The sequence below is a fragment of the Protopterus annectens genome, chromosome 7.part0, assembly GCF_019279795.1.
Source record: "Protopterus annectens isolate FY-2018-M chromosome 7.part0, PAN1.0, whole genome shotgun sequence".
In the NCBI taxonomy this organism is placed as follows: domain Eukaryota; kingdom Metazoa; phylum Chordata; order Ceratodontiformes; family Protopteridae; genus Protopterus; species Protopterus annectens.
In genome coordinates, this window is record NC_056739.1 from 381,597,538 (window position 1) to 381,623,870 (window position 26,333).

General features: G+C 42.9%; 1 protein-coding gene across 1 annotated transcript in view; it reads left to right on the forward strand.

Annotated features, from left to right (window-relative positions):
* The window catches only part of LOC122805960 (suppressor of tumorigenicity 7 protein homolog), an 861,860-nt gene that overhangs the window by 681,619 nt on the left and 153,908 nt on the right, over positions 1-26,333 (forward strand). The window contains exon 7 of the mRNA XM_044076200.1: positions 2,700-2,839. Within this exon, the coding sequence (XP_043932135.1) occupies positions 2,700-2,839 (140 nt within the window). The remainder of the gene's footprint in view (positions 1-2,699; positions 2,840-26,333) is intronic.

Sequence of the window (26,333 nt, forward strand, 5' to 3'; positions counted from 1 at the left end):
TCCCCTGAAAACCTGCTTTGTGGACCCTAATAACTCATCATCATTAAAGGATTACTACTGAAGAAATTCCTATTTGCCACTCTTCTTGATATTCACAAATGATGTAGCTCCCAATAATCCTTAAACCCAAGGCTGCTGCGTAATCTTTTGAACTCTATTGTCTCTTGATTAGACGTATTGAGGCACCTGTACTCTTCCAATGTCAACATAATAGCAGGTGTAAAACTAAACCTGTCTGGTAGAATTCCTGCATCAACAAACTTCATAAAAAGAAAAATCATGCATAAAGGATGGGTTGCTTCACCATTGAGAAACGGATTTAAAACTGGTGAGTCAGCTCCTAAAATTTACCATTGAGAAAAGCAAGAACAGCTGCGAATTTGGGTTGAGTTTGATTCAAAGGGCAAACATAAGCCTTCTTCAGCTATATCAAGAAGCTTAGAAATAACCTACAGTTTTGAAATGAACTTGTTTCCAATGGTGCTTACTTTTCTGACCTCTGTAGTGTTACCCTCTAATCCCAAGGACATTGCTAATATTCTTGCAGACAAATGGTCTTCCAGTAATAACAATAATAATAATAATGATGAAAATGCAGCAGTCAAACAGTTTATTAAAAACAAACAAAAAAAATCATGTCTCTTGTCTTAACATACCTTCCAAGGTTGTAACAGATTTAAAAATCACAAGCTCCTACTAATTAACATAACTAACTAATATAAATTCTCTTTCACCTTGCCACCCACAACCACCCCATGTTCTCCTTGCATCTCTCCTCCTAAATCATTGTGGAACAGTTCATTTCTGCACTGACAATTACACGGATCCTGAGAATATCCTCGAATGGCTGCTGAAATGCACTTAGTCCCATCTAGCAAAACTCCCCCATCATTTCTTTGGCCTGAGTCTTCCCCTTGGCTGCATCCACAAGGTATGGGGAATGTCTGTTTTGGTGCCCTTGCAGTAAAGGTGGTACCAGTCTGCTGACCCTAGGAATTAGAATCCTACTCATCTCGGTAGTATCATTTACAAGGCTATGAAACATATTATGTCTGAACTAGTTAACAGTATTGATGACCTTATATCCATGGATACACATCTATTTGGCTTTGAAAAAGGTGCATTGTGCCTGAGCAGCCAAATAGAGTTCTTTGAATGTGTTACCAAAGCCATCGATAAGGGACACACAGTTCAGGCTGTCTGCCTGACCCTTGCCAAGGCCTTTCTCACACTCCCCCCATGCTGGGATTGCTAACAAACTTTCCCAACTCAGCATTAACCATTTTATACTTCACTGGGTATGTAATTGACTGTCTGACAGATCCCTTACAGTTAATGTCTGGGATAGTTTTAGACAAAAAAAAGGCACCATTGATGTCTCACAAGGCTATGTCATAGGCCTGTCCTCTTTGCTGTATGTTTCCTTCACATGAATGATATTAAGTGACTATTGATTTAATTTGCTGCTGATTCCAAAGTAGAAGCAGCCATCAAACCCCATTTTATTATTCAGCTTCTTCAGTTAGGGCTTGACCAAACAAATGAGTCGTTAATCCTGGGCTTAATTTCAGTGCCAAGTAATGCAGCATATTTTACTTAGTACATCTAACAACACTGCTATATCCTATATAGAAAATATTCTTCTTAAGTCTTACATTCATCAGGAACTTGGATACCACATTGAAAAAAACTAATTTTTGACCACCGTGTCTCTGTCATGGTTAGCAAATCCTTCTGTCTTGCGTAACTTAACCGTGATGGCATCCTGTCATGGTCTAAAGAAGTTAAAGTCCCACATTGTTCCTCACATATTAGGCCCATCATTGAATATAATGCCTCCTTTGACATGCAACTCTCTGAGCAATTAAACCATCTTGGGAATTCTCTGGGTTTCCTCACCAAAAAAGATCTCAGGGCTCAGAACCTTTAGCTGATGTGAATAGAGTGAAACCCTATCCTTTTACTCATTGTACAGCTGCTGATGACTGATACCTCCTTAGTCTTTTATGTTGCGAAAGAGCCAACACTCTTTGAACTTGTCAATCTAAGTAATACCAATGATAATGCATGCAGTCAGTCTGGAGACAACGTATGCTGCCTCCTCAGCCACATCAGGTGGTGTGACAGGTTCCCAAACCGGTGTATTCCCCATTTCTGGAATAAGATGTCCTTTCATAAATCACTCTGGGTGACTAGATGAGTTATCACACATTTTCACCAGGGATACGTGGCAGGAAACTACTAAATGGGAGATGCTGTTAGTCTTCCACTAGTTTTGGTTGATGTGGCTGAGCTTTTCCATGGTCTCTGTGGCTGGAAGCTTGGTTAAGAACTTATGAGCATTCATACTTCTCTGCCCCCTGCAGAGTTCCATTATTGTAGTAGTATCCATAATAGCATTGCCATTGTTTGCTTTGGCTAGGTGCTTCAGAAAGCTGCCTAACACTCTTCATTTAGTTTATTTTTTGTCTGCAGTGAAGTCATTACATGGAAGCAAGGACATGGGTCGTTTTCCCATGTACAGCTCTCTCAGAAGTGAATGACATAAATTTCTGCATTTTATTTGAAAAACCCTAAATTTTGTAGTGCAACATGCAGATAGTAGTGTCTTTATTAGTGCATGGTAAGATGTTTTCTTGCTAAGCGGCATAACTCTCACTGATGGTCATTCTTTGTAAAGCTTTTTTTTCTGTTTTCAGCATTTCATGAAGTTTCAGTGTATCCAAAAAAGGAACTGCCCTTTTTCATCTTGTTCACAGCAGGGCTTTGTTCATTCACAGCAATGTTGGCCCTCCTCACACACCAATTTCCTGAACTGATGGGTGTCTTTGCAAAAGCTGTAAGTACCACTCTACATTTAGAAATGTACCAAGTGTCTGCATATGTATAATTTGCATCTCTTCATGTTCTGTATATTGCAGCTACATGGGTATTTAGATCTTGAAATTCAACTATCTTTGTTATGTATAACTTTTAATTAACACAGAAACTAGATGTTTATGTTGTAAATATTATTCAGCTTAATATTGTTTACAGAACGAACAATTAATTTATAGATACATTTATGGATTTTCAGACTGGCTAGAAAATATGAATAACTTTAAAAGTAGAGTTACAAGGTATCGTGAGTACAAAAACCATTTCATAACATTGTCTGTGGGAGTGCTTTTTCAGTTGTGCATACCTTTGAAAATGGGCAAATACAGGAAGAAAAGTTGTCTTTGTTGCTTAGCAAATAAATGTGAACAACTTTCAAAGATGACCACTGTTATATATGAAAAATAAACAAATTAATCATGTACCACAGCCTGTACTATCGTTTAGGTTCCTCAAGGACTTTTTTTCAAAAGCATGGCTGTCTCTGCAGTGTATAGATGATTTGTTCCCCTTTGACAGCATAATATTTTGCCTTAGTTGTGCATTCCAACCAGTCCCATAAGTGGGAATGCATAGTGACTTAGCAGGCATAGTAGTACACACCATACCTGAGTGTAAGAAGAACAGTACAACTTGTGTTGGGGGGTGCACCCCTTTACAAGATTAGATACAGCACGCGTATTGTCTTTTGTCTCAAATCCGTTTTTCAGGTTGATTGCCTAGAGGCCTATCTCACCTTCTTATAATGTTCATACATATGGTACTGATCCAGCAACACTATCGCCAAGCCTTCTGTTAGTTTCTGCGTTGCTTATTGTCCATAGGCACTCTGTTTTATCTTCCATTTTTTTTTATAATCTCATTGCCCAGATGCATCCTCTCCTGCTACCCCTAGTTTTTGTATTACTGTTTGTCCAAGTAGAATCCCTTCCCATGGTTTTCCTCCCTTCATGTAACACCACTGGCAGTACGTTGAAGTTATGTCAGAGAACGGGCAGACTGTGCATCAGCACCCTGATTGGAGAATGAACATTCTCCAGCAGGGTATTAATGTACAAGTAATGCCTGCTGAAAGATGAGTCTGCTGCTTCACGGCAGCATATCAAGTTGCCATGGAGTTTGGACTGCAAAAAAAAAAACTAATGGCTGCCATTACTTTATACTTGCTAAGCAGCGCTTTTGCTGTGTAGCGAGTGTAAAAAAATATAAACAAACAGAAAAAAAGTGTATGTGTATTAGTGTGTTTGTTTCTGTCTGCATGTGTGAGTGTGAATGTGTATATGAAAGCAGAGGAGACTGTGTGTTTGGGTGAGAGAGAGATCGAGAGAGAGAAAGCAATCTGGTGTGAGTGAATGCTTGTTTGAAAGCAGAGGAGACTGTGTGTGAGAGAGAGAGAGAGAGCGATCTTGTGTGAGTGAATGCATGTAAGGAAGCAGAGGAGACTGTGTTTGTGTGAGATCGAGGGAGGTAGAGAGCAGTCTTGTGTGCATACCTGTCAACTGTCCAAATTTTCGCAGAATGTCCAGATTTTTGCCTCATATTTTTTGTCTGTTCCTCATAAAATTTATAGTTTTTTGAAGTTTTGTGGCAAATCAGTAAGGAATGAATTCACTAAACAGTGACAGGTGTTTGAGTTTCAGGCTTTTTATCTTTCAGAAAATGCATGTTAATACAAGACCTTTTATTCTGGCAACTTTCTAAGATTATAAGAGCAATATTTAAAATTTGTCTCTATTTTTAGGGCTTTGTCTCCCATTATTTTTGGCTCTGTCCAAATTTTTTGTACTAAGAGGTTGAGAGTTATGCCTTTGTGAGTGAATGCGAGTATGAAACCAGAGGAGACTGTGTGTGTGTGTGTATATGTATGTGTGTGTGAGAAAGCAGAAGAGACTGTGTATGAGAGAGAGAAAGAAAAAATAGGCTGTCTGTAAAATTGTTTTACTTTTTTTTTTTTTTAATATTCTATTTTTTTTTATATGTATATATTTTTGATGTAAAATGCTTCCTGCAACACCATTAACATGTACTACAGAAAGTTTGAAACTTGAAAGTCTGCCTTGGATGACATGGTTGACCGGCCTTGATGCTTTGCCAGAGATGGCCTCCACCTGTCACCACTGGGATTCCGGATCCTGGCCAAGGCTCTTGCCCTCCCCATTGTGTCTTTTTTAGGCAATGTCTGAATGACAAATCTTCCAGCATAAAAGATATGTCAAAAAGCAAATTGAAGGTCATGCTGCTTAACGATAGGAGCCTTAACCTGCAAAATGCACTCACTGGAAGCTCTCCTTGCACTGGAAGATGCCGATGTCTGTGCGGTCACAAAAACCTGGTTCAAGGCTGCGAAGAGCACTCCTGCCTTACCAGGCTGTACCTCATTCTACACATTCTGACCCCAAAATGAGTGTGGAAAGACTAAGGTTGGTGTAGTCTCTATCTTCATTAAGGACAGGCACATCCCCAGCCTGGTTTGCCAGCATGATACCCTGGAACTACTCCAGGTGCAGCTGACAGTTGGCAAGACACCCATCCATGTTATAGCCAGCTATAGATCCCCCCCCCTCCATGAGTCAGAACACCCACTCTCCTCCTAACTAGATCTGCTTGACTCCATCAAGGTACCTCCTGGCACCCTGATCCTTGAAGACTTCAACTACCCCACCATAGACTTGGTGAACTATTCCTGTACTAATGCACTCCAACAATTCCTTGAGTATATTCTTCCCTGGTGAGATCAGGTAATCGGTCTGAGTCATTTGAAGTTTCTATCCCTAAACCCCCACCCCCACCCCCACCACTGTAATCAAGCTAAAAAACTTCTCAAAAGCTCACTACAACCTCCTAAGGGAGGGTATCAGTAGCTTTGCACCACCTCCCCCATCAGAGAATGCAGACAGGTATGCTGAACAGTATGCCAATGCAGTATACAAGCACCTGTACAGCTACATGGACTCGGCCATACCCAACAGAACTAAAACCTGCTCCTCAAGGAAACACAAACCTGTCTGGTGGACATCCTCAATCAACAGGCTGTACAACAAAAGGAGGAAACTGTTGCCCAAGGGAAAAAAGGAACAAATTCCAAATTGGAAAAAACTCCCTCCTTAGCCTCAACAAGCAAATTAGATCACTTGTGAAAACCTCCACCAATTATGAATCAAAACCAGTCTCCATAACAAAGGGAAACCACAAAACCTTCTTCAGTTATGTCAGGAACCTCCATGGCAAAGCCCAGGTTTGTTCCGAATTAGTACTTAACAGTATCACTTACACTGATCCTGTTGACTTAGCCAACCTGCTAGCAGATAGGTTCAGCACAAACGTCACCCCCCTGTATCTCCCAAAGGCCCTTTCATCATCCCCAGTACTTGTCTCGCACCTCACATCTCAGTAGAGCAAGTGTTAAAGGCCCTATCGAAGGCAAAGAACACAGCTTCCATGGGACCTGATAGTATCCCAGGCTGTATTCTGCACCATCTCCAGCAAAATTGAGCACTCTTTTCAACCACAGCCTAAGTACACGCTTCATTCCAGCAGCGTGGAGAACTGCCGTTGTTATCCCCTTGCACAAAGGTGGTGCCACTACTGACCCTGTAAACTATCACCCCATTAGCTTGACAAGTCTGATCTGTAAAGCCATGGAGTGTATTATTATGCATCTCATAAACAGGGACATAGGCAATCTCCAGGCACTTGACCCCACCCAGTTTGGATTCATCAAGGGCAGATCTTGCCTGTTGAACCTGGTTGATTGTTTTGAGACTGTCACCAAGGCCCTGGATGAGGGAAAGTCAGTACATACAGCTTACCTTGACTTGGCCAAGGCCTTTGACCCAACCCCCCCACTCGGGCATCATAGAAAAGCTAACATAATGTGGCATAAATCCCTATCTCATCAGGTGGGTGGCCAACTGTCTCACCGACAGGACCCTCAAGGGCAAAATAAGCACCTCCACCTCTGATAGCAGACCTGTCACTAATGGAGCTTCCCAGTGATCTATCCTGGGACACCTCTTGTTCGGCATCTACTTCTCAGAGGTCCAGGCAAAGACAAAAGGTCTGTGGCTGATCAAATTTGCAGATGACTGTTAGTTGGATGCTGTCTTTGACTCCCCAGATGATGTTAACATACTGCAAGAGTTTCTCATAGCAGCTACTGTCTGGTGCCAGAGTCATAGCTTCAAGTTAAATGCAAAAAAATGTATCATGCCATTGAGCAAAAACACAGCCCCTATTGATTACCACATCAGCGGCACCCCCCTAAGCACACAACCTGTGGTGAGAGACCTGGATACTCAAATTGATGACAATCTCACATTCGACCATCATATGTAGCAGCAGTAGTCAGAAAAGCCTTTTACTTAGTTCATGTCATAAGAAAAGGGATTGCTTCCAGAAAAAAGGAGGTTATTACCTCTCTATACTCCTTCCTCATTAGACCAATAATTGAGTATAGTGCCCCATTTGGTATGTACCTCACCAAACATCTGTGCCAACTGGAAAGGCCACAGAAATACCTCACAAAGAGAGTCCATGGCCTCCAACACCTGTTCCTATGTGGACAGGCTCAAATCACTATCACTCTACTCGATATCATACAGATTTCTCAGAGGTGATCTGTGTCTCGCCTGCAAATTAATCTCGGACCCTGCCCTACTAGACATGCTCCATATCCGTGTCTAACTCCTCCCACATTACCCACTCAAAAGGCCTGAATCTAATATGCCACATCAGCAAAACCTGCTGGAGAGAGGTTCGTCTCCCAGAGGCTGCCCCGTCTCTGGAATATACTTCCCATACACATCAGAGTACCTCGCTGACCCTATTCAAGTGCAGCCTTGATGAGTGGATGGGAAAACACAGATTTGTCCCAGGTGTTCCTCCTGTGTCCCTCATTGACAGAGGCGACAGGTGCTGACTGAGGTTTCTTTTCAGGGATAAACTCTTGACTAAGCTTGTAAGGGCCCCAGGGTCATTAGCCTAGTAACCTTCTACGATCCCATGATTAGGCGGAAGAACTATTTTACATCAAAAATATATGTAAAAAAAATATATGTATATAGTACTTAAAAATAAATAAATAAGTAAAACGCAACAATTTTACAGAGAGCCCATTCTCTAAGTGCAATAATGCCCTCCAGGGTGTGTGTTAATGTATAATTAATGCCGTTCCAGGGATGTAATGGCTCTCCGCCTGCGGCATCAGGCCTCACAACACCCCTGGGCAGGCATTAATTACACATTAATACACACTCTGTCGGGCATTATTCTTACTTGTATGCCATGCTTGTACTTGGCTTGCCAAAATAATTCATGAATATTGTACATTTTTGAGTTGGTTTGTATACTATATGGTTGTGATTTCATCATACTGCTTGTATAAGCAGGGGATGTACAGCTGCTTTTGCATTGTGCAAATTCAGGAAAGATAGGCAACCAGATACTGTAAGAAGGATTGGACTACTGCTGGCCATCTCCTTTCAGCTCTGCTTGTCAGTAAAGCATTTCAGATGAAACGCAGCATGAGGAAGATAGATCACTCTTGGGTGTGTGTGTGTGTGTGTGTGTGTGTGTGTGTGTGTGTAAGATATTTGGAAACATTCCATGTAGTCAAACATTCATCATAATGAACATTTTTAATGCCAATTTCTGCTGGCTTTAATTTGTGGGAGCTCGTGGAACAGTGGGGAAGGAGAACTTGCTGTATACATGCAGTTGTGTGATCTCAGAGTTGGTATGTAAAATTTGCAGGTGGGGGTACTTGCCCCCCAGCAAAAATATGAGGGTTTTTCTTCCGTTGTGAGCTTTGATCCTTTGAGATTGATGTTTCACCATTTACTGTTTTTATAGTTTGATATTTCAAAGTACTTTCACATATACAAATCTGTGTATAAATTCTTTTAGTCCAACTTTTTTTGTCGACCAGGAAAAAGGCAGGTGTGTGTGGTCAAAAGTCATCTGATTTGCACACACTGTCTTTTTTAATATGTGTGAGATGACAGTACAGTGAGAATTGGGGAAATTTGCCTTTCCCATTGTAGTTTGACTGTAGAATTGGTATATATACAAAATATTATAGTGTATTTTTTTCCCCGATCATTTGGTGATCAACTATTTGTGCTGTATCACTTGTCTTTCTATGGTTTGATTTTTCTGACATATGGACATATATCCTTATATATATTTCTATGTATACATATACATACATTGTAATATATATATATATATATATATATATATATATATATATATATATGTGTGTGTGTGTTTGTGTGTATATATATATATATATATATATATATATATATATATATATATATACATATATACATACACACACACACACACACACACATATATGAATTGTACTATCTCACTGTCAGTGCTGTTACTTAGAATAATGTACTCCTTGCATTTTAAGGCTTAGACATGAAGGAGATGTTTAATGTTTGGTGGGACTTGAAGCACAGAAGGGACTATGATCTGACGATGTTCATCGTGTTTCACTGCTGCAGTCATTATCCTGCCATCAGGCGGTCCCGCTGTCAGACAGAGTTCCAAAGTCTTGGTCTGGTGTCGGTTGCTGTCGCTTCTTCCCTGACGTCAGTGCGCCAGCGGTATATCAGTGGCAGCCAACGCCATTTTCTTCAGTCTTTCTTGCCACGCGGTGCCCGAAGCAAAAGCAGTTCGCAAGTGCCGGTCGGCCGACTCCTGAGATTTTCAATTTGAATTTCAGAACTGAAGTCTTCAATAAAGCTAAGTACCCCGATGGGGAAACTTTTTCTTGCCTCAGACCGATGTCGGTAAAAGTTAGTAATTGTATTTCCTGTGGGAAGCAAATACCTCATAAGGATTTTCATTCTTACTGTATTCCATGCCTAGGCCCAGACCACGACGTCACTAGTTGTCGGTTTTGTGATAGATTTAACATGCTGGGCAAGAACGCTTGGCTGGTAACATTAGACTTGAGGCATACCTGCATATCCTAATAAGGGAATCGTGCAGAAGATACCTCCATTTCAAGGCTGGCTTTATGCATTACCAATTCACTGCATTGCCCTTTGGCTTATCTGCTGTGCCCAGGGTCTTTACAAAGTGCCTGGCACCTGTAATTACATTTTGCAGACAAAGAAGTATACAAATCTATCCTTACTTGGACGACTGTCTCATTCAAGCAGAGAACAAGGACATTGTTCTTCAGCATCTGGCGTTTGTGAAAAGGCTTCTAACATGCGTAGGGTACACAATAAACGAAATTAAATTACAACTGGTACCCTCTCAAAAGATAACATTCCTGGGTGCAAGCTTGAATACAACTGCCCAGATGGCTTTCCTCACGCCAGACAAACAAAGGCAACTGACTATTTACTTCAAACAGATGGCAACAAAAACTCAGTTATCTGCAAGACAAACTCTGCAGGCTTTGGGGTTTATGGCATCCTGCATTCTACTGATCCCATATGCAAGACTGAATATGAGGAAACTACAGTTGTACCTAAAAAGTTTATGGAGTCAACATTGTCACAGTCTGGAAACAATGATTCCTCTCATTCCCTGCCTACAACAGGAGTTTTTTTGATGGGCAAAGGCATGTCACCAAAACATGGAACGGGCTTTCACTCTACCCCCTGTCAGCCAAACCTTAACTACAGACGCATCAGACTATGCATGGGGGGCCCAACTGGCGGGAAGATGCATTCAGGGCATATGGACCCCAAAACAAATGCATCTGCATATCAACCAAAAAAAGATGTTAGCTGTTCAAAATGCCCTGACAGCCTTCAAGGACTTACTTCATCCAGGACAAATACTGATAAAGACGGACAACACCACGGTTATGTGGTACATAAACAAGTAGGGGGGCTCACACTCATACCCCCTTTGCAGACTAACCATGGCACTGTGAGACACAGCCTTGACTTACCAAGTACATCTTCAAGCTCAATTCCTGCCAAGAAAGCAAAATACTCTGGCAGACGACTTAAGCAGAAACCTTATGGACCCTCACGAGTGGAAACTAGATCCACAAGTCTTCAGCATGATAACAAAGAAATGGGGGAGCCCAGACATAGACCTATTTACCTCTCCTTGGAATTCTCAACTGGACAAATTCTGCACACGGACTTATCACAGACAAGCATGGAAAGTGGATGCCCTATCCTTCAGTTGGAAAAACCTATCAGTTTATGCTTTTCCTCCTCTGCCTCTTCTTCCCAAGGTCTTATTAAAGGTCAGACAAGCAAAAACAAAGATGATACTAATTGCCCCGGACTGGCCCCGCCAGCACTGGTACCCAATCCTAAGAAATATGTCTCAATTCCCAGCTTGGAACTTGCCTCAAATACCTCACTTATTGTCTCAGCAAAACAATCAGATCCTATACAATCAGCTCCAAACACTGAACCTGGCAGCATGGCTGATCATGTAGTTATTTAAACAACACCTCTCAGTAAATCTGTGATGGATGTCATTTTGGAAGCCAGAAAGCCTAGTACTAGAAAATCTTATGCTGATAAATGGTAGATATTCTGTGCTTGGAATCAAGCACGATGAACTGACACAGCAGAGCCAAATATTCCTCATATTTTACAATACTTGACTGAGATGCTTGACAAAGGCCTATCTTTTTCATCAATAAAAATCCGTGCCTCTTCCATCTTGACACATTACAACACAGAGCCACCAATCTTTTCTCATCCTTTGCTAAAGCAGTATCTTATAGGGGCCAAAAATTTAAGGCCTCCCAGAAGATCACCAATTCCTGCATGGGACCTCAATTATGTGTTGGAAAAGCTCACCCTGCCTCCATTTGAACTAGCTGCTACTGCAGATCTAAGTTCTTATCATGGAAAACAGCTTTGCTCCTGGCAATTACTTCAGCAAGAAAGGTTTCAGATCTACAGGCCCTCATGGCAGTGGAGCCTTTTGTCATATTTTATCCAGACAGGATGTCCCTCTGGACCAATCCTTCCTTCCTAAGGTGGTTTCCAGTGTGGCTTTTAACCAAACTATTCATCTGTCAACTTTTTATCCAAATCCGCAGAACAAGGGGGAGCGGATTCTGCATTTCTTGGACGTACACAGACAACTAAGATTCTACATGAGCAGAACTAAAGCTCTTAGAGAAACTGAGCAGCTACTGGTGGCATTTGCTGCAGGGTCAGAGTGAAAGGCTATTTCAAATCAGGCTATTTTAAAGTGGATAAGCCACTGCATTCACTTCTGCTACTTACATCATGGTAAACCAGTGCCCAAGGGCATTAGGTCTCATTCCACCAGGGCTGCAGCTACATCAGCAGCTTTTCTCAGAGGGGTACCAACAAAAGCTCTAAGAGAAACTGAGCAGCTACTGGTGGCATTTGCTGCAGGGTCAGAGGGAAAGGCTATTTCAAATCAGACTATTTTAAAGTGGATAAGCCACTGCATTCACTTCTGCTACTTACATCATGGTAAACCGGTGCCCAAGGGCATTAGGTCTCATTCCACCAGGGCTGCAGCTACATCAGCTGCTTTTCTCAGAGGGGTACCAACAAAAGACATTCTAGAAGCTGCTACTTGGAGTTCTGTTCACACTTATACACAAAGCATTATCATTTGTCTCTCTTCTCTAAGTCCAGGGCAGGCTTTGCCACTGCAGTTCTGCAGGGCCTTATAGCCACCCCTAATGCAATTTAGCTCCAACCTCCCATCCATAGCTTTGGGATTCTACCCAAATGTAATGACTGCAACAGTGAAAAATGAAGAACATAGTACAGTTGTGTACACTTACCATAAATGTAGATGTTCGAGTGTATTCACTGTTGCAGTCCAGGTTACCCACCCACCATCCCCCTTTTATTCTGGAGTTTCTCTTTCCTTCACTATTTTCTACAGCCTTTGTGGTGTATTTGCTTGTAGATTAAGGTAAAGTTTATATTGTTGTATGTATATATAGTTTATATATATATTTTTGCTATCCATTTGGGGGGCACCTGACATCTGGGGCAAGAAAAACTAAAGAAATTGGTGTCGGCTGCCTGTTTTCTGTTTTATACTCCTGACGACCTGACGTCATGGAAGAGGAGACAGCAACCAACGCAGGACTCAAGACTTCAAAATTCAGGACGACTGAAGGCAACCTGCCAGTAGATTACCCAAATGTAATGACTGCAACAGTGAATAACACTCTAACATCTACACTCTAACATTTACGGTAAGTGTACACAACTGTACTTTATGCAGCTCCCATCTTGGTAGCAGTAAGTCCCTGAGTGGCAGTAGAGCAAATGAGTTAAAAAATCATCAGGAAGTAGAGCTGATGGTTGGTTTGTAGACTTTCTTAGATTTCATTGCATGTATTTGCTGATTTGCATACTTTGTAAATTGGTTAGGACATGGGCAACTTTAAAGTAAGCTTTCAGAAAAAAAGAAAATGCCATAGTTAGAAATCAGTGAGCTATTAAAATGCTTTTAATGATGTTCTTCATGTTTCACTATTGCAGTCATTACATTTGGGTTATCTGCCTACAGGTAGCCCTCACCCGGCTTGAATATCTAATGTTCTTTGTATTGATCACTGTTGTAGTAGTCCTTACCATTGGGATTTCAGCTGCAGAAGCCCTGATTTCCCGCCATACATCAAGAGCTCAGCAATTTGTTCCCTTTCAGGCAAGGCAGATGTCCCCCCCTTAAAATGTCAGGTTGTTCACTATATGAAGTTGGTATCCACTCATGTTATTTTTTAGCTTTCTTGCTGCCATTCACAGTATATGCATCTACCTTTTGCAACTGTTTTCCAGTGCTCCGTCAGATATGTACATCTTTGGGGAATTTTTTTTTCTTGTCAAGAATTATTTATTATTACTAATACTTGCAGATAATAGAATGATACCCAGATAGCTAGGTTATGGTTTGTCAGCTCCTAAGAAAGAAAGCAGGTGTTATGTTAGGCAAATCCTACACAAAGACTTGCATGGTTGGTAATTTTTTTAGACTTACAGTACTATATGGTAAGTTAAGTTGTAGGCTCTAACTAGTTTTTGCTTTGTAAACTCTTAGGAGATAGATGCTTTCCCAAAAAATGTACTTAGATTAGAAGAGACTAGGCAGTGACTGTTAATCCCATGGTGTCTTCCCATTCATCCCCAGCCTTGGATGTCTATTCTAAGAAATGATTAGATGAATAATCTAAGGAGAAGACAGTCAGGTGTTTGCTTCGAATACTCTTAGGAGAAAGGTACAATCCCAAAAAATGTCAATGCTTAGAGTCTCTTCTAATCTAAGTACTGTTACTGCCAATGGTGTCCTCCCATTTGTTCCCAACCTCGGATGTCTCCTAAGAAGTGATTAGATAAGTAATCTAAGGAGAAGACAGTCAGGTACTTGGGTAATGTGACAACACCATTGGACGTCTCTGATCAGTTCAAGGATGGAGATCCCAGTCATTTAAATTTGTAACTTGTGCCCCTGGTTTCTTGGGTGTCTGAGACCTCTGGCAAAGCCCCTTTGAAGGCAGTCATACTTGTGGATCATTGCATGTCCCGCTGAGCCAAGAGAAAATCTATGGAATTCTTACCAGAGACACAACTTCAGGCTGCTTTGACTTGAGCTCATTTTGTTTGATAATGGACATAAAATGTACTCATTATTTTGGTTAGGCAGGATGTCTGGATCATATCATATGAAGCTCCTGGAAATTTGTCTTCAGTCTCTGGCTTCCAAGGTGGCAGCCATAGTAAAAATAAGACTCGGAAGCTCAAAGTGTGCCCCACCCACTCCTCTCAAATTTGCTTGGATGTCTGGCAGTGGTGGGTTCCTGTCCCCACCCCTAAGCCTGTTCTAGAGTAGTGCCTCTTAACTGATATGGTTCTTCTGGTCCTGTGGAGCCTGCAGCTAAGTTCATATCGGCCATCAGTATCTGGAATCCCCTCTACCAAGAGGAAGAGGGTACCTTCCACAGATAGGGGAAGGCTTGAACGACTTCTCCTAAATGCTTTCTCCTCTTGGGTATGACATAGACACTGATGATGCCATCCTTTCTGCAGTTCTGTAGAGTTACAAAGGTGGCCCATTCAGGTTAATGTGAACTAAAGGATGCCTTTCAAACAGCAACTACAGAACTGAGAACGAATCATGGGTGCTTCAGACCTAGCATGTAGGGTGCCCTCAGAAGGCATTTCAAGTACAAGAGGATTTTGGACGCAAACCATAGGGAGAAGTGCATATATAAAGGAAATGATGGCTGTGATACAGGCAAATATAGCCATGAAGTCTATCTACAAAACAGGAATCTTGTAGTCATCTCCATGGAGTAGAGGCAAGGAGCCCTGCCTGTAAGTGCAATCTAGTTTCAGTTAACAGTCATGGCACTAGAGGAACTGACAAGATGAAAGAGAGGAATAAAGGGGCTGTGCCTGCTTGCCTGTCCCAGGGGAGGTATAGTTCATGTGTTGCTGTTGATGCTGGTAACCACAGAGGTGGGGGGATGTTCCTTTCACTGTGGCTGTATATCTGAGGTGAGCCTAAACCGACCTGGGATAGTTAGGTCACAAAAATCTGTCAGCCTGCCATATGACACTATCTCCCTAGTCACCCTAAAGCTCACCGCTGGTGGCCAAAAGGGAATGAATGGGCCATTTGGGTGGCCAGGAAGGTGACCTGGTCAGCAGGAGGCAGCCCAAATACCGAAAGAGGAATTTTGCAGGTATCGGCAGACAGCAGTGCTGTTTTGTGTAAATCAGCAAACAAGAGGAAGGGGTGATTTATTCCTGGTCCTTTGGCGAGCTGGCCATAAATGCATGGGAGATGCCTCTTCAGTGCCAGATATCCCTAAAGGTAGTCTACAACCTGTCCCAGATGAACTCTGTGGTGAATCAACTAATGAGATTAGCTGCAGTTGCCCATGAATGGATGTTACACAGAGATTTTTTTTTTTCAGATTGTTCATAGTTGGGTGATCCCAGAAAAAGGCATGTTTGCCTTTCCAGAGCAACAAACAGCTCACATAATTCTTCTCGAGAGCATCTCTCAGAGAAGCTTGAGCAGTGGATGTCTTCGTCTTCAGACAGACTGGTCTTTTTCTGTATGCATTCCCTTTGATCCCCCTTCTCCCATGGGTGATCAAATAGCAATGGTGGAGGGGGCCATGGATGCTCTTTACAGCACCCTTTTGGCACAGACTGCATTGGTTCTTCCTCTTTATTCAAAAATTCATAGTAAAATGTTACATTTTGATATAAATGGTCCTCCTAACTTAAAATAAGGAGGTCCTCAAAAACAACACAATCTAGAGACACTCAAGCTAGTTGCCTGAAAGATTTAACTCTCTTATCCTTCAAGTATTCACTCATAGCTTCCTGAACGCAAGGATGCTAGGATGTCTGTCACAAGGAAATTTTGCTTAGCCAAATGGAAGACGTTTCACCTCTGTGCTTCAGGAAAGATCAAGCCCCCAACAAAGCACTAGTATCCATAATGACCCTATACTTAAGTATTCAAGTTGGGTTTGACATATGCGTCTGTAAAACAATATTTCTCAGCCATTTCAGTCTACATGCATGCAGATCCTTTCATAGTATCCCTGCAGACTGCTAAATACATCAAGAGTTCTTCAGCTGAGGACACCTCCAAAAGCCAGTTGCTGCCTTGAAATGTATTCTGTGAAAACTGACAGACATCTTTTGAACTTACTGCCTCAGCCCCTTCTTCAGATATCTAACTTGGAAAGCTATTTTTTAATGACCTCACAACTGCTAAGTGGATTTTAGAACTGCAGGCACTCATGCAGATAGTCTTCCATAAGAACTGGGTCAGACATAGGTCTAATCTCATCTTTATGTCAAAAGTAGCAAATGAGTTTTCCATCAGCTAAGCTGTCAAATCCCAACTTCTTGCATAATCCCTTGAACAAGGGAGATTTTTTTTCTTTTTTTTTAAAAAAATTCCTATTGTATATTGAAATTCTACTACTGTGTTCTTCTGCTGTATTACTGTGTCACTCAATTGCCTCTGATTTGTTTACATTGTATAATGTCTTTTATGGAGCTTTTCTCCCCAGGACTCCATTGAAAATGGGTTTTTCTCGGCCCATTGGACTACCCTGGTAAACAAAATGTAAAATAAATAAGATTATTCCTTTAAATATGCACAGACATTTGCAATACTACTTGGATAAAACCAAGAACATCAGAACTTTTGATAAGGTATTTGTGTGTTTTGCATCTGGAAAGAAGGGAAAAATGATATCTAAGCAGTGTAATCAGATCCAAAAACTTTGAATCCTAAGGCTTCTTCTGTTATTTCCATTAGTCCAACAATGACTCCTTTGGATCCAAGATCTTTGGATCCACTTATAGGAGTACTACTCCTCAGTAAAACCAATATCACCTATCCTGCCTTTAAGTTTGCTTCAAACCCCAAAGAAGCACTCTAGGCCTCCATCCACTTCTCCATGTTAGGCCCTCTAGGAGCTTATCAGAAGCAGATGTGGATAGGATGATGCGCAAGTTTCTCAGAGCTCAGATCCAGATGGGGCGTTACCAGCTCCTTCCCCGGCCAGATCCGTGAGTATGCCAACAACTTGTAAAGCTATTTTCTCTCCATCTCCAGTCCATCCTGTGGTTTCAGAACCCCAGGATCCAGGTCCCCAAGAGATCCGGTATCTGATCCCAGGAAAACTTATTCCTCCACTCCAACTATATACTTGGCTAGTTCTGCTCCGATATAGTCAGATCAAAATGGGTCTCTGAGCCGAAGTATCTGCATCGCATCAGTGGGGATAGGCTCAGCTCTGATTTTATTGGAGCTGTCCCATTTCTGATCTGGTTCCACCCTGATGCATGGATCTGAGGAAAGTCTGGACTTGCCTTCATTGGAAGTTTCAGCTCCAAGGAGGCTGGTCAAGGTCTCTCCCAGTCCATCTGCTTTCGGGGTGATGGAAAGGGCTTTTTCTGTCCACAGAGAACCGCCCTCTCATGCCTCTGATCCTACTCCCTTTCCTCCATTGGTTCCTAGCTCTGATTCACTCAGGCTTATTCCACAGGGACAGCCAGAACCAATAAGTGTCTGGCCAGTTCCACTAGAGGAGCTTCCTGTCTCATCAGACACCTCACATGAACACTGCACAGAGGAGGTACATCGGAAGAGGATTTGTAAAAGGAGACACATTGATTCCCCGTTATAGTCATGGAGGATACCGATTTTGATGAAGGAGAGGGGTCCCCCAGATCACAACCAGATGCCCTCTCCTTTGGAGATATTCTAGAGATCCTGAAACAGAAAGGTATCTAGTCTTCCCAAACCCCCTCACCAGAAGAACCTGTGTTTTTGAAGGCTTTCGGTTCTGTACTGTCAACATCTTGAGTTTAACCCCCCCCCCCCCATGAATGAACTTAATGATGTAGTTGCCCTACGGGTTTGGAAGGAGGCTGATACCATTGAACCAATTCCTAAAAGACCCAACAAGTTTTTGCCCCCCCCCCCGATTGACAGACTGCACTGGAGCAAATGGATCCCGGTTAATGCTATGGTGGTGGCGGCAACAACCAGGAAAGAGCTAACAGAACAGAGATCTGCTGTCCACCTGCCTAACAAGGAGTCTAGAGCATTGGGAAGGTTTTGAAAGGGAGCTTTTGCCTTGGCAACCTTTGCCCTGAGGTCACTAAATTACCCGCCACATTTCACTTGCCTTTGGAGAGATTTGACCAAGGAGCTTTCAAATACTCTCTCAGAATCCATGTCTGCTGAGGATTTCAAAAGAACATCTTCTCAATTGGCCACAATTTTGTCCATATACAATGCTTCCATGAGGTTGATCTCTCACACAGCAGGAGGCACCTCATAAGCAGATGGTTCAGGTATTGCCATTAGGAAACGTGCCTGGATGCATCTTTGTGTAACCCTTAAATACATCTTTTATTAACGCCCCATTTGATGGCGCTTCTTTGTTTGGGCCATCAGTAAAAAAGACTCCAACCCACAGTGAATAAGATAGAAAGATGCTGTCTGCCATAGGAATCAAGTTTTCTATGCCTCAACTAACCATTTCTGGGAACCTAAAGAGGCAGCAAGAAGATGTGGATGTTCTTCGTGTTTCACTGTTGCAGTCATCACATTTGGGTTATCTGCTTGCAGTAGCCCTCAGTTGGCCTGATTAACAAAGTCTTGGGTTCTGCATCGGTTGCTGTCTCTTCTTCCATGACATCAGGTCGTCAGGGGTGTAAAACATGCAGCCGACGCCATTACATTAGTCTTTCTTGCCCTGCGGTGCCCGAAGCAGAAGCAGTTCGCAAGTTTGCCAACTCCTGAAATTTTCATTTTCGAGTTTCAGAACCGAAGTCTTCAACTAAAAGCTAAGTACCCCATTGGGGAAACTTTTTCTTGCTCCTTACCGATGTCAGTAAAAGTAAATAATTGCATTTCTTGTGGAAAGCAAATACCTCATAAAAATTTTAATTTGTACTGTATTCCTTGCGTAGGCCTTGACCACGACGTACTTCGCTGTCGGTTTTGTGCCTTATTTAAACCACGAACTATCCATCGTTGGAATATTTTCGCTTCTAAATATTTTGGTGCTCTGTTCAATTATCCAGATATGTCTTCGGTAAGCCATCCGACTACCGACATTCTGAAAAAACACAAAGATAAAGACAGAGACAGGCTGCCCAGGTCCAAAACTGCCGACGACGCTTCTCCTAAGTCAGTCGCCAGTTCGCCGGTACTCAGTGAGGTGCTTTCGCAGTCCCTGATACACGCTACTTCAGATTTGCAGGCCTCCACTGAGACCCATACGGAGTCCGGTATGCCGTGAGATGCTCCAATTGTGGAACCTGCGGATGTCTCTACCTTGGATAGGTCTAGAGCCGCTCCTCAGGCACCGGCTTCTGAGGGTGAAGTCAGGCCTACTGACTTCCATATTAAATCAACGCCATCTTCCTCTTCAAGGCTTAAAACTCGAACCATGCCTAGAAAACTGACGCCCAGACAGCATGGTCAGGCCTCTATGCCTAAAAAAACAAATGATAAGAATGGCTGAAGACCTCATTACTTTAATCAGGGGAAGCTAACCTTCCCCCTCTAAGAGATATCTGACCAGGATTCTGAAATTTCTGTTTCCTCTGATGACCAGGATTTACCTTTATCTACCTATGAGGATTCTGATGCTGAGGACTCTATTCCCTCTGCTTCCCTCCTGGAGGATTTCTCTTTTGGCGAAACTTTGCATACTCTTAGAGAGCATCTTCATTGGGAAAGTCAGGATTTCTCTGATTCTAAAAAGAGGCTTAGGAATTTCTTACTCCTGCCCCAGCACAGGCCTTTAGCTATCCCTTCTGTACTAGACATTGTTGGCGATGCCTTTTCGGGATCTAGTTTGGCCCCTGACTCTCTCTACCTCCTGCTGCCAGAAAACCTGATAGATATTACAGGGTTCCTGACTCTCACAAGTTCCTTTCAAAAATCCTACTGTGGATCTTGAGACTATTTCACAGGGTCCCTAGGGCATCAAAGCTACTACTGCCAAAAATCCTGCCCCCTCTGATAGAGACTTCAGGTTCATAGGTTCATACTAGGCTATCTGCCCTAGGGCATTTATAAGCCTAGCCAGACTGCGTTTGGCTTTCGCCACCCATTTTAAATGAATTTTGCTATGCCCTTTTTCGAGGTTAGTATACTGTGCCTCTGTCTAACAGTGACACAGAAGTGATACCCAGGGTAAACCTACGATCTCCCATCCACTCATCAAGATTCCTCTTGAGAGTCAATGAGTGAAGAGCCTCTGGGTGCTCAAAGTCTCTCCTCGCATGCTCGAGTTTGGGATTTGGATTTTCTGAGGTACAGCACTTCTCCAGTAATTCGGGTTGGACTTGGCTTTATCGTCAGGCACAGATTACCTCTGAGCAGGCGGTATGCCACTGAGTAGAGCTGGAGTTTCTTTAACCGGGCAGCATATGTCATCTGTTTGAGCCCTTTGATCCTCTTGGTGAGGTACTTTTGGGGTCTTTCCAGTTGCTGCAGGTGTCTGGTAAGGTACATCCCAAAAGGGGCATTGTACTCAATTATGGGCCTGATGAGGGATGAGTAAAGAGGCACGATGACCTCCCCTGATCTAGATGTGAATCCCTTCATGATTAGGTGGGCTATATCAAATGTTTTTCTAACCACTTTGGCCACGTGATTGTCAAATGAGAGATTGCTATCAACCTGGGTCCCTAATTACGTCTTCTGTACTTAATGGATTACCAACTATGTGGTAATTTGTGGGCACTTTGTTTTTGCCAAAGGGGATGACTATACACTGTTTGGCGTTTAGCTTGAGGCCATGGCTCTGGCACCAGTTGTCTGTTTCTATGAGGCCCTTTTGGAGGATGCTTGTGTCAGCTGGAGAGCCGATTATGGCACCCAGTTTGCAGTCATCTGCGAACTTGGTCAGCCACAGTCCTTCCGTGTTGGCCTGTACCTCCGAGAAATATATACCGAACAAGAGAGGTCCCAGGACTGAGCCTTGTGGGATGCCACTTGTAACTGGTTTGGAGTCTGACATGGCTCCAGCAATTCTAACCATGTGGGTTGTGTCCTTGAGCCAGTTTGCAACCCATCTAGTGACATAGGGGTTTATATTTAAGCTGGTGAGCTTATCTATAATGCCTGAGTGGGGTATTGTATCGAAGGCTTTTGCGAGGTCCAGGTAGGCTGTGTGGACCACCTTCCCCTCATCAATAGCCTTGGTGACTGTTTCAAAGAAATCAACCAGGTTTAAGAGGCAGGATCTGCCCTTAACAAAGTCAAACTGGGTAGGATCCAGTGTCTGTAGGTCCCCAATATCTTTATTTATGAGGTCCATGATGATCCTTTCCATAGCTTTGCAGATCAAGCTAGTCAGTCTTATGGGGCGATAGTTTCCAGGATCCGTTGAGGCACCACCTTTGTGGTGTGGGACCACTGTTGCTGTACGCCACTCTTTGGGTACATATCCTGTAGTAAGGCTGAGATTGACCAGTAGTTTTATGTTTGGGTTTAGCTCTTCTTGGAGTTCATGTAGGACGCAGCCCAGAACACCGTCTGGTCCCATTGATGCTGTGTTTTTTGCTTTGGAGAGGGCGGCTCTTACCTGAGCATCTGAGATGTCAGAGGGGTAGCACTCTGCTGGGATAGATATTTGCCCTTTTGGTGGGGGGGAGGGGAGAAGTTTGCACTGAACCTGTCACCTAGGATGTTTGCAATGTCTGTGGGTTCGGTGTATTTTTTGTCATTTTGGACTAATTCTGAGCATATCTGGGAATTCCCACCCAGGTTCCTAACATAACTAAAGAAAGCCTTGTGATTATCCTTAGTGTCCTGTGCAATTTTTCTCTCGAAGCTGGCCTTAGATGATTTTATGAGTGCCCGTAGTTTTTGCTAATACTAATCAGAGATGCCTTCCCTTTTTGGGATTTTGCTCTATCATGTAGTAGCTTCCTCCTTCTATTGTATAGTTTGTTTATGGATGGGGTCCACCAGACAGGACATCTGCCTTTGGAGGATTGGGTCTTGGTTTTATTTGGGATTGCATGATCCATGCATTCCTGAAGGTGTTCATAGAATGCGTTTAAAAAGGATTCTGTGGTCTAGGCCATATTTTCCACAGTCCCGGGGGCTTTGAAGGATTCCACCTCGGTTTTGAGGAGTGTGAAATTTGCTTTAGAGAAGTTTTTCACTGTGGTTTTCTGGGCAGGGGGTGGGGTCGGGATGTGAATATCCAGTGAGATTAGTTTATGGTCAGATCTTACCAGTGAGGGATACACTTCTGGTCTGGAGCATAGAGTCCCCATGTTGGTGATGATCAAGTCCAGTATGTTTTCCCCTCTTGTGGGAGTAGTAACAAGTTGTTCCATAGCATTTGAGTTTATAAATTCTAGGAACCTTTGGGCTAGGGTGTTGGAGCTAGAGTAATGCTCCCAGTCTATGTTTGGGTAGTTGAAGTCGCCCAATATAATGGTGTTTAGAGAGACCTTCATATTTTCCAGTGTTCTCAGGAAGGCCGAGTGGGGTTCCTGGGTTTGGGAGGGTGGTCTGTAGCAGGCTATAAACTGGAAGGCAGTTTTACCCACTGTTAGTTGCACATGGATAGTCTCTGATGCTTCGTGCTGTGCCACCAACCTGGAGGTGTGGGTATCTTTGACGAATATTGATACTCCCCCTCCTTTTGTGGTTCGGTCCAAGTTTTGGGGCCGAAAAGCATGGTATGAGGTATAACCAAGTAATGCTGTGGTGCTCTCGGGAGCCTTGAACCAGGTTTTTGTTACTGCACAGATATTGATGTTCTCCATGCTAAGGAGAGTTTCGAGTGCATGCATCTTGAGGTATAGACTTCTGGCGTTGAGTAGCATTACTCTTAGTTTCTTATCCCTTGTGATACCTATGGCGGTGGGTTTGTCTTTTGAGCCTTGCCTAAAAAAGGCTCTATGGGGGTAGCAAGAGCCTTTGCCAGTATCCGAAAGCCCAGGGGTGACAGGTGCAAGCCATCCCTAGCAAAGCATCGTGGCTTGTCAAGCATGTCATCCCAGGCTGACAGGCATTGGATCCCCTTTGAATGACACCAATACTGAAGCCAATTGTTGAAATTGATCATCTTGTCTTCATATTGTGGCATCATTCTTGGTGAGGGTAAGATGCTACTCAAGTTCAGGGTCATACCGGCCTGGGCTACATGCTCAGAGAGCTCCTCTATGTCTGTTTTCATGTAGTCCAGGGAGGTACGTCTCAGGTCATTCACACCAGCATGGACAATGACTGAGTCATATTTGTACTTGCCTTGGAGTGACCTGAGTGCTTGTGTTATGTGGCGGATCCTAATGCCCGACAGGCACCTCACCGTGACCTTTTCCTTGTTCAGCCTGGTGAGCGGGACGTCAGTGTGCCTAACGATAGTCACCTATTACAAGTGTATCAGGTGTGTTGTTTAGCCTTAAGGGCTGTGACTGTTCGGCACACTGGCTTTGTGAGCTGTGTTGCACGTGTTTTGTTTTGGGGTAGCGGTTGCTTGGGTGTCTGGTTTGGAGGTCTCTGCTGCTTAGGCAGATTTTTATTTAGAGCCTCCGAGTATGTTTTTGTGTGTTTGTGTTTGGTTTGCTGTCGTGGTAGGTCTATGTGAGACTTTAATTGTAGTGAGTGTGGTTTCCTTCTCCTCCTGACTGGTTACGCCAGTACTGAGTTGAGAGCGCTTAGCCTCCAGTTTGGCTATATGGCTGCATCTCTCACATGTGTTGGAATTTTTTGGGAGGAGGAGAGGGTTGTCTGTGTACATGAGGCAGTTGTAACATTGCCTCAAGATTCCCAGATTCACCAGCTGGACCAGAGAGGAGATTGACAACTGACCTTTGGACATGCTAGAATAGTATTAGGAATTCCTTTATAATTGAAAAAAAGGGCCAATGGGGAACAAGGTACTCAAGGGGAGTTTGTGAGGGTGTAGTGCTTTTAATTTTTAGTGCTGACTTATATAATTGCTTTAGTGAGCAAGTGCCAGGTAACTTAAATACAATGTGTTACAGGTAACTTAAATGCAAAAACGACAAACAGTAACTTTCTTTCAAGTGAAACAAGGAAATAAGTACAGTAAGCAATGCAGATATCACTAGGGATCCACAGAAGTGCTGAAAAGCCGCATTTTAGGTGGAATTAGCGTTTCAGGGAAATAACAAGCAAACAAACAACAAGCATACAAACAAAGCTAGATTCAGCAGGCCTGGATCTAGTCTATGCTACAGCAAACAAGGTGTACCAATTTCAGTAAGAAACAGTTCAAATATGCAGGCACTATAAGCCTTTAACCAGAAATCCCCAGCTCAGAAGGGCAGAGTCCAGCCTCTCTCCAGGAAAAGTCTTGAGTAGCAACCTTGTCCCTTTTCCTCTTCTGGTACAGTTTGAATAGCCTTCGCTGGATAGATGGGGTAAGAAGGTATACACTTCTGCAACTTTGGCGATTAGGGCCTTAAACTGTCAGTTTCATATGTTAAAGTATCAGCAGCATATTATTGAATTGCTTAAACAAAAAAATGTTGATTCCTGATTGTGCTGAAAATAAGATTTGCAGGATTTAATGCATTCTGCTGAACAAGTTGGAAAACATACTTTGCAATGTGGTTTTGATTCACTAGAGGCATCTTGCAGGGCTGCTGTCACTGGGTCTGTACTTAGAAGGCAAGCGCTTGGCTTAAGGAGCAATCCTTGCCAAATCATGTTAAAGCCAAATTACTGGATGCTCCCTTAAATCAGGACCGCCTGTTTGGCAGTAAGGCAGAAGTAGTTCTTAAAAAGATGGAGAAAAAAGCTAAATCTATGCAAACTGTCAAAGATTTCTTACAAGTATAACCTCCAAGATTTAGTAGGCATTGGCCTTCTAAGAATTGGTCCTTTCCTGCCTCTTCCAGGCCTTCTCAGTCCAAACCCAGATCCAGCAGAACACCCAGGCTTCAGTCCCAGGGTACGCACAGAACTAAGCGGTGGGGGGCCCCCCCTCTTCCAAATCTTGGAGTAGTAAAACTCCCCCATATGGTAAACTATCTCAATTACTTCATTTTAAAACTTCCAAGCACTTCTCAACTGACTGCCCCTTTGGGAGGAAAGATTGCCCTACATGCAAAAGAGCTGGGAGCTCATTACCCAGGACAAATGAGTTTTAAACATAGTGTCCCAAGGATACAGATTTCACTTCCACACGTTACCAACCCCAAACGGTCAGCCAGATCTACCCCCAAATCAGTGGGCAGGGGCTCAAAAGCAAGTACTGTCTATTAAGCATAAAGGCTATTCAAACTGTACCAGAAGAGGAAAAGGGACAAGGTTGCTTCTCAAGACTTTTCCTGTTACACAGAAAAGACAATTCATGGCATCCTATCCCGGACCTGTCTACTCTAAATTCCTTTTTGGTGATTCCAAAATTCAAGATGCTGACTCTTCACCAGTTGCTTCCTATGCTAGGAAAAGATGCCTGGTTGGCAACACTCTATTTAAAGAAAGCATACCTGCACATCCCATTCGGAATCTTGCAAAAGATACAATCGCTTCAAAGCAAGCAACACACCATCAGTTCTCTGCACTGCCCTTTGACTTATCTACTGCTCCCAGGGTATTCACAGAGTGCCTAGCTCCAGTCATTGCATTTTGCAGGCAAATAAATATTCAAATATACCCATACCTGGACGATTGTATAATTCAGGCAGAAAGCCAGGACATACTTTTTGAATCATTTGGCCTTTGTACAAAGGGTGCTAACTTGTCTGGGGTACACCGTAAACGAAAAGAAATCGCACCTGGTACCCTATAAACATATAATATTTATGGGAGCAAGTTTGAATACAACTTCCCATACAGCTTTCCTCATGCCAGAGAAACAAATTCATTTGACAACCTACTTCAAACTAGTGGTCAGGAAAACTCTGCTATCTGCAAGGCAAATACTGCAAGCCTTGGGGTTCATGGCCTCCTGCATTCTTCTAATT